The 8,765-nt window shown below is 44.3% G+C and overlaps 1 protein-coding gene across 11 annotated transcripts in view; it reads right to left on the bottom strand.

Annotated features, from left to right (window-relative positions):
• Nucleotides 1-238: 238 nt before the first annotated feature.
• Nucleotides 239-8,765, bottom strand: part of fat1a (FAT atypical cadherin 1a) — a 77,113-nt gene continuing 68,586 nt past the window's right edge. For 3 of the 11 annotated variants that reach the window (XM_084931738.1, XM_084931736.1, XM_084931740.1), the window contains 7 exons: nucleotides 7,631-8,099; nucleotides 6,931-7,084; nucleotides 6,637-6,747; nucleotides 5,844-6,487; nucleotides 4,888-5,025; nucleotides 2,969-3,004; nucleotides 239-1,809 (listed from right to left, as the gene is read on the bottom strand). In XM_084931738.1, coding sequence (XP_084787864.1) covers nucleotides 1,136-1,809; nucleotides 2,969-3,004; nucleotides 4,888-5,025; nucleotides 5,844-6,487; nucleotides 6,637-6,747; nucleotides 6,931-7,084; nucleotides 7,631-8,099 — 2,226 coding nt within the window. In that variant the 3' untranslated portion in view covers nucleotides 239-1,135. Of the gene's footprint in view, nucleotides 1,810-2,968; nucleotides 3,005-3,051; nucleotides 3,479-3,531; nucleotides 5,026-5,843; nucleotides 6,488-6,636; nucleotides 6,748-6,930; nucleotides 7,085-7,630; nucleotides 8,100-8,765 lie in introns of those variants that run through there. The other 8 variants (XM_084931739.1, XM_084931741.1, XR_014800531.1 and 5 more) reach the window with 7 other exon arrangements.

Here is an 8,765-nt window from a genome sequence, read left to right as displayed (position 1 = left end):
AAAAATTGATTTGAATGATTGATGACCAGAACTGTTTCAGATTAATTTTTCTGCTGAGTGATCGTTTAAGTTTTGTTTGAAATCATCCATCCAAACAACTAAGATATAAAGTGTAGAGCGGTTTGTAAGATTTCCCCTTTCCAAATACATTTATATCCCCAGTACTGTAACAGAGCGATGCATCGTACAGTTATCTTGTAAACACGCTGAGAAAATAAGGCAGACGCAGACATCAGAGTATTTTTTAGGAATAATTTATTGCCAGTAGGAAAGCGTGAGCTTGTGGCAGTATTCAATAAAAACCTTAACAAGACCATAGCATTGCTCAGACACACACAGACACCTGAAAAAGTCACGTGTCCATGGATAACTCTGCACTATAAATATATTGGGTCCCATTTTCTTGGTGGAAAAATAAAGAGGTTCCAAAGTCAAAATGTACAAACAAACAAATAAAAAATAAACAACACAAGAATATGCAGTCGTTCATTGAAGACCCTTTTTGAAATGAGCAAGAGACAACAAACTTTACGAGTACACTGTGTTCAGAAAAGTCACGCTCTTCTCTTTATCTCTCTTTTTTAAACACTTCTTTTTTTTCTTAATGAATGTACGCACAGTAAGGCTGATAATGTCACACCATTTAACTTTTTTTGTTGAAAATAAAAGCATAGAATATCTACAAAACCTAGTAAACTTTGAAATCAAAACTGTACATTTAAATTTACACTGAAAATGAAGACTTGTATAAAAACATCTTGCTTGGTTTTGTTTATAGAAACAAAGACATTTACTTTCTTTTTTTTTTGTCGTGATGTTTTTCCTGTTGCACGTTGAGATGTCGATCCTTTGCACAATCCACTTCCTGTGTATGATGACAGCTACTTAAAGCGAGAGGGGGAGGGGGGGGCTGGGCTGAGCAGATGTAAAGCGGCTACAGAGAGTTTCCTATAACTTCTTCAGATCTTCTCAGCTGAACGGCCTTCTCAGCCGGTCTCAACAAACCCCTGTGTTTATGTGTCAGTGTGTGTGTGTGTGTGTGGGTCCAGATTCTGTGCGTGTTTAGTGTCTGTGGTGGTCAGGGGCGAACATAAGGTGTAGCTGTGGGTTTAGGCACTTTTGTTTGGATCCAGTGTCAGACTTCAGTGTGCTGCTGGGAGTCCAGCGCCGGGATGGACAGCCGCTCAAAGTGACCCTCGTCACCGCTCTCGTAGTCGCTTATCATCACCTCGGACTCCTCGCAGCACGCCGACATGTCCGAGCAAGAGGCTGTGGACGTGTACAGAGACATGGACATGTTGTCCAGAGCAGAGGAGTCAAAGTCCCGACTGCAACCTAAAGGGTAGCCTCCTCTGTAACCGCTGTTACCCAAGGTGGAGGCTGGGGTGGCGGAGGCTGAAGTGGTGCCCAGGCCCTCGGTATCGCCGCCGTCGCTTGGGAAGGAGTGCTGCGGCAGGTACTGGTTAAGGCTGTAAAGCTCGGGCAGGGCCGGGCGCTGGCGGATGGCGCCTGAGCTGCCCGGACCGGTCATAGGCGGGTCCAAGTCTCTGCCGAGGGGCCGCAGGGTGTCGCAGCGGTCGCTGTACTCTGGCAATGGTGGCGGCGGGAGGTCGTCGTTTACAGGGAAGTCCTCTGGCGGCGGAGGGAAATCGCTCTCAATGTCAAAGCCGCCGGGATAATAGTCGGTGTCGATGGCACTCGGGTCACTGTACAGAGGGGCGGGTGACTCCACAACCTCATACTGTGGAAACTCCTGGATTCCAGGAAGTTGAACACTTGGCATCCAATCAGATGTGTCCCAGTGATATCCTGTTTGAGGAGGAGAGACCACAGCACACACATTATATCACTGCTCTCTCGCAAAAGCTGCACAGATGCTCTCAGGTTAATGTTAAAAACCCACACCATGCAGGAGGAACACAGGTCAAAGTCACGCACCACAGTGAGCTTAAACAAACTGCACAACGCTCTGTGATCAGACACACACAGCAGACATGATTCACAAGTTAACAGACACAATAAAATACACAACAAAAATAGTCTGTCTCCCTGTGTTTTTGTTTAGTTATCTTTTGTTATAAGATTATAATGTGATTTCTTTTTCTTCCTTTACAACTTTAAACTGCTGCTGGTGAGTCCTCCTGATCTCAGGGATGCGTGCATACATTTATCTAATCAAAGATCTCTGAGGGCAATGAACTAGCTCCAAGTGGCCAGGAGGGCATTATCACTGTGTCATGGGTGTATAACTGACAAAGCAGCAAAATACAGAGCTGAACATAAAAATGAAGCCAATGTGGAAGTGCCTAAAAACCTGCATCCCCTCTGAAGGCCGTCTAAAGTGTACGGGAGGATGGTGTTCTGACTCCATTATTTGTTTTCAGTTGAATCTGGATGACATCACCGAGGGTACAGCCATCTTTTCGCCTGTCTATGGGAGCGATTCCCAAAGAGTCAGCCCTGCTTCTGAGCATTTCTATTAAATCTTGTAATTAAATTAAAAGATATGATTTAAATAATCCTAATTATAACGACTCGCCCACGTATACATTACAGCGCCAAGTCTCAAGTCCGACTGTGTGATTTTCCTCTTATTTCAAAGCTAAAAATAAACCTGTTTTAAAACAGATGCCATGGCTTTCAGAAAGCTCACACAACAGTAACACAGACAGACAAACATAAAAAACTGAGAATAATTCCAGTTAGTTACTGAGCAACACTTTTGATCATATAACATATACTCATGTATGTCATGCAAAGGAATTTTTTCAGGGGGGTTGAAGGAGTAGAAACATATATATAACCTTACAATGCAGACAATAACACCTTATCAGGCCACAAAGCTCCAGAGCCACGTTAGAGAGGAGGTTAAACTCTCCTGATTAGGGTTCAGGGTTAGTGGTTAAACTGCAGAGGATGGGATCAGGGCAACACCAGGCAAGCAAAGAAGAAAAAAAACACAAGTCACCTCTTGGGTTCTTGAGATCATGAGCCAAAAAAGACTCTTTACATGAGGCGAGAAGGGGGAGAAAAAGAGAAAGAACAAGTCGCATTAAAATCTACGTGGAAAGAACATCGGCCTTGGAACATGAATGAAATGAGGACAACGAACACTGAAGGGCAAATAATGACTGAGGCAGCGACAGGTCAGTGAGTGCACAACAGCTCTGCCATTTTCTTAGACCGACTTCTCGAGGTGCACAAGAGCTCAGCGCTGAATCGAGGACGCAACACTTGAGCTGCTTGTTTAATTTGATTTGTGCATATCTTTTTAATTAGCTTCTGAATCACAAAAAAAAGGAGACGTTCTAGTCGGTGAGGTTTTGTCAGTGGAAGATAATGGCAGCTCTAAGAGCCTACACTTCACATCCCAACACAGAGCACAAAAACCAGCGGCAGATGGAAGCTGGAAGAGTACCTTCTCCTTCCACCGTGTCAACAGCAGAGTTGACAAGGTGGATAACTGTCACAATGGAGGCTTGTGAGAGGCAGGGGAGAGGGGGGAGAGTGGGTGGAAGAGATCTTAGCATTAGTACAAACGCTCTTTATCATTTATCAAAGACAAATAAAAACACATATGGAATGCACAGTGGTGGGAGAGAGGCCAACACAAGCAACACGTCCCACAAACGTCGTCCTCGTTTGCTTTTTTATGCACTGATGCTGAATGTTTGGGGGAATGAGGGCGGTGTTAATGGTTCGGCACAGCACAATGGTGGGAATAGAGCGATGGTAGTGGTGGTGTTTGTGTGTAGTGGGGGAGAGGATAGGAGGGTCTAGTTTTGTTTGTGCAGGATAACACACAACAACAACAACAACAACAAACTGAGATGCTACTGGGTGCCACTGACAGTACAGATGGAAGAATCAGTGAAATTCCCCAGAGATCGAAACCCATTTCCAGCTAAGAGAAAAAGCCGAATGTGTGTGTGTGTGGAAAACACTCACACACATTCAGCAGGAAAGCAGAAATTACCTATTTTGAACACGCTCCGTTTCTAATTCAAATTTGGATTTGCTGTCACTTTCGAAGGCGCGGATGAAGGGTTTGATGACTTATGAGCAGCACAGTGCCCGCCGTGATATCTAAGCGATGATGAAAAGTAATTAAGTATGACATGGGAAAGAAATGGGAGAACATAAAATGTGCTTGTATACCCTTTTGATATGTTCCTTGATGTTTGCTTGAAACATCCGTTTGGAGCTATTTTTGGAAAATATGAGGAAACAAAAAAGGAGGGACAAAAGGAAGAAAAAGGCATGCTTGTAAATAAAAAATAAAATAAAACAAAGCGCAGATGTGTGAACAAACAGAATATAACTGCCGTTTAAGTAAGTCATCAAACTCCTTTTGAAGCTAAACACAGGTGAACTCGGGGCCAGAAGAACAGGAAACAAGGTCAAATTTGTATTTATTTTTGTGTGTGTAAATAATCCCCAGAGAATAGCACAACACGAGTTGCAGTGATTGCTTCTGTCTGTACCGGTAGTGATCGAGGACTTACAGGCCGGAACCCCTATTTAAAACCTTGTTCTGGATCTGTGGACTGATTTGATCCATATGGGAGCTGAAGCCCCGCAGCAAAAAAGAAAGAGAAAAAACAAAAACAAAAGAAACAGGACAAATGACCCTTAGAGCCACTACTGGGCCATCCATTCTGTACATGCAGAGAGAAAAGTGTTAGCGCTCAAATCAACAAGACAAAGGCAAATGTTGCAAAACCCTGCAGGCCGATCAGAGAAAAGGAACAAAAAGCAACAAACAGAAAACCAAAACAATGCATCTCATAGATTTATGTGCCAGAAACGTTCAAACTGTGCTGTCTTGTTAGTTTTTCTTTTTTTTCCTAAATGCTACAGAGGAGCAAATTAAACATGGCAGCATACCGTTATCATCGCAAGACTCAGACTGGAAGGAGCTGAGGGACTGGACCTCAGACATGCTGCCTCTGGTGTTGTAGGGATGACAGGCACTGTCCTCCACAGGCTTCTTGGTCAGGCACGGATCCAAATCCACAACTTTAGCTGGAACAGAAGGCGCAGTATGATCTTAGTCACACATTTTAAATATAGAACATGCCCCTGGCACATTTTTGTTGTTGTTTGTTGTTCTTGTTGAGTCTGGACCTGCTGGAGGTTTCTTACTGTGAAAAGAGAGTTTTTCCTTCTTGCTCAAGTTTTACACTGAATATAGTAAGTGCAGTTTTAAAAGAATCAAACTAATGACTTTATAATATCCCAACAAGTGGATATTAGTTTTAAAGAACAACAAAATCTGGTGTGAGTACAGAATGTAGTTTTTGGCACTTTAAGTAGTCTAGCTGGTTGGGTTAAGTTTTAAAGTAGTTTTGGATTTCCAAAAATAACTTTGTGCTCATATACACTGGCCTTTATGCTTTTTGCCAGAAGGATTTTTATAGTTTTACAGATATTTGATAAAAAATTGTTTACTTGGCAGTGCACCAGTGCCGAATGCTCTGCTAGTGTTTTTAACACAAGCTGATGAATTCATGAGAATCCAGATATCGGGTTTTTTTCCACAGACGTCCAGTTTCACATGCATCTACAGACAGTCAGCGATGCATTCACATGAGTGAAAATAGCCTCTCTTTTTAGGCGAGGTGCTGACTGGAACATGTGCGGCAGCTTTATACAAAGTCAAATATCACCATTTAGACGTTAAGTGACCAAGTCTAGTTTACTTCTACTACTCAACAACTCTGGAGACTTAAGGAATCAGAAACTTGCTAAATAACCCATGTTTTAAGCATAATGAGACACTAATCATACTCATTTGAAGCTCAGTGCAACTCCTGGGAAAAAACAGCTGGAATCAAACTTACCATCGTAATCATAATCCCAGTTTGGCTTCTGGATGGAGTCGCTGTCTGAGACAGAGTTGGATGGAGGGGGAGGAGGGAGATTGGGCGCTACGCTGCACACGGCCACGGTTTTGCGGTGCCCGTGCACAGAATCTGGGTTGAAGGTGCTGAATTCGGGATGCTCTGGTATGGTGGAGCCCTCGAATGAATTCCTATCCAAGTTATTTCTTGAGTCGCTTGGAATACTGGGAGTGTAGGAGATAGGCCGCACGGGCACCTGAGGAGGGATGTCTGAGTAGATGTTTTTGTTGAATTTGGCATCAAAGTAAGGTCTCTGGAGGAAGGAGTGAGGCACGTTCGAACCTCCAGGATGTTTGTCGTCATCTTCGCTCTTCGACCTTCTGCGGCAGGCCTTCTTGCGGATGATAATAAAGAGGAGGACCAGTATGAAGATACTAGACACAAAGACAACAATGCCTATCACCTCCTCCAAACCGATGTTCCAGGAGTTGGAGACCAAATTATTGCTGTGAACGTCCTGGAGTTCACACACTGCTCCACTGAAACCCTGCGAGCAGTTGCACTTATAGGAGCCGTACGTATTCTGGCACTGTCCTCCGTTGGCACACGGGTTCTTGGTGCACTCATCAACATCACTCAGGCACCTGGACAACATGTATGAATTTCAATTGAGGTTTGTTTGTGGGCAAAAAAGACGCTTTTTCTAACTGTTGTTGCAAAACATAAGATCTACCTACTAGGAGAATTCAAATAACTGGTGTTACTGCTTAATTTGAGCTCCACACTGACATACCTGTCTCCCTGGAAGCCTGCTTCACACTCACATACTGGACCGTCCAAGCTGTCGATACACTTTCCGCTGTTTTTACAAGGGTTGTCTCTGCAGTACGGCCCCAACTGGCACCTGCATTCACAACAAGATTACTCCAGCATGAAGCCTCAAATTCCAAATTAGATGTGCACAAATCCTACAGTAACAACTAATATTAAAATTGCATTAGCTGATGTGAAGCAAGCCAGTAACATCATCCCGTATGTTGCGCACAATGTTCCTATTATCAAGATTAAACATAAAACAGTGCAGTACCTCGGTCCTGAGTACTGCCCTCTGCACTGGCAGTAGAATTCACCTCCTCGGGTCACACAGGTGCCACCATACAGGCAGGGGTTGGAGGCACAAGGACTTATGGGGATCTCACAGTGTGTGCCCATGAACGAAGCGGGACATTTGCAGAAGTAGCCTGAAGAGTTTAGAAAAACAGGCCAATGAGCAAAATAACAAGCGGCGTGAACAAACGGACATTTTTTGTCATCATAAATCTATTTCTTTTTTCTAAAATAGGCTGGTGTGATTTTAAAACATCCTGCAGATGTTTTACCAAAAGCCTTCTGGTAATGGCAAGACTGTAATTATGCCCCTGAACCACTGGCAGGTTTTTAATGTGAAACAGATGCAGAAGTGTTGAATCCACATCAACAGGCGTGCATCAGAATGAAGCGTTTACACTAAAACATGATTTTAGTATTTAGTAGATTTTTCCTTATTAAGCAGAGAAAATCTGAATTAGGACAGGTAACAGACCTAACAGCTGCTCCAGATTAAAATCACGGTTCGCCTCTTAATTTGAAAACCTGTGCTATTCCTTGGATGCCAGTAAATGGAATTAATATGTCTGAAAGGCAGCGATACATAATCAGATAAACTTCTCAATGAAAACCAGACTCAAGGAAATGCACAAGGACTGGAAAATAAGTGAGTGCAATGAGCCAAGCAGGACTCCACCTACCTCCATTAGGCAGCGAGGTGCAGCTCCCTCCGTTAGTGCAGGGGTTGCTAGAACAGCTCTCGGCAGGTGCGAGTGCGCAGCCTGGAGCCACGTCCACGATGTCCTCCAGCACAGCGTGGGCCCAGCGAGCCCTTGTGTTCAGAGGCAGCTCCTGGCCATTCAGGGTGATGGCCTCCATGCAGCCACGCAGCCCGTTGGTGACAGGCAGGCTGCGTCCGTGGCGAGGGGAGGCGTGCTGGCGTACATGACCCCCAAAGTAAATGCTGTTGTCAAGATTGAGGGTCCGCAGAGTGCCCGGGGCTGTGCCCGAGGCAGCGTGCACCCGGTCCAGCACGAGTTTAGCATAATTACCGTCCACCTCCAGGGAAACGGAGTGCCACTCGCCATCGCTAACCTGAGCGCTGTGGACCGACACCAGCCCGGGGCCGCTGCCACAGTCAAACTTGTATTGCAGACGGCCGTTCACGATCTGTTTCAGGGACAGAAAATACAGCTTTAGAATATGCTACACATCCTGCACATATCACACCAGGTCATTCATCTCAACACTGAGACTCAAAAGCCACTGAGTCACTGTTTTAAATCAGTTTTTCACACAGGACACTTCCACTTTACTGGCTTTCGAAGAGCTTTACAGAAAAACAACAGCTTTATAAAACAATTAAACTTCTGCTCAAGCCTCTGAAAAAAAACAAAAAAAAAAACAGCTCGCAGCCTGTTAAACTAAATCTGTGTCTAAGCCAGCCCAGTTCTTCCTCTGAAGTCTGGCATGTTGGCGGCTATACCAGACAGACTCGAAAAAGGAATGTGTGGAAAACTGCTTTCTGTTTCCCTCCCACTACTAAAATAGCTCTTGTGTGTGTGTTTTTCAACCCACCACCACATTCCCATAGTCCCTCATGTGAAAGAAGGTTTAAAATGGCTTTCTTGAACCCTTCAGCATACTTGGTTGGTACACATGCCTGGCTGGTCTCGAGAGAAGTCGGGTCAGTCATGGGTTTTTTAGACCCTTCTGATATGGAAATGCTGAGCAGTAATACAGAGATGGGCTAAGAAATGCAAAGGCTTATTCAAGATAAGCAAGGTTTTCCATTCAGTTTTAAAAATGAGAGAAGGGGGAAAAAACACCTGTGAG

Source organism: Perissodus microlepis, chromosome 6, assembly GCF_051167445.1.
Source record: "Perissodus microlepis isolate ML-2025 ecotype Zambia chromosome 6, ASM5116744v1, whole genome shotgun sequence".
Taxonomy (NCBI): Eukaryota; Metazoa; Chordata; class Actinopteri; order Cichliformes; family Cichlidae; genus Perissodus; species Perissodus microlepis.
This window is presented reverse-complemented; position numbering and strand designations above follow the sequence as displayed.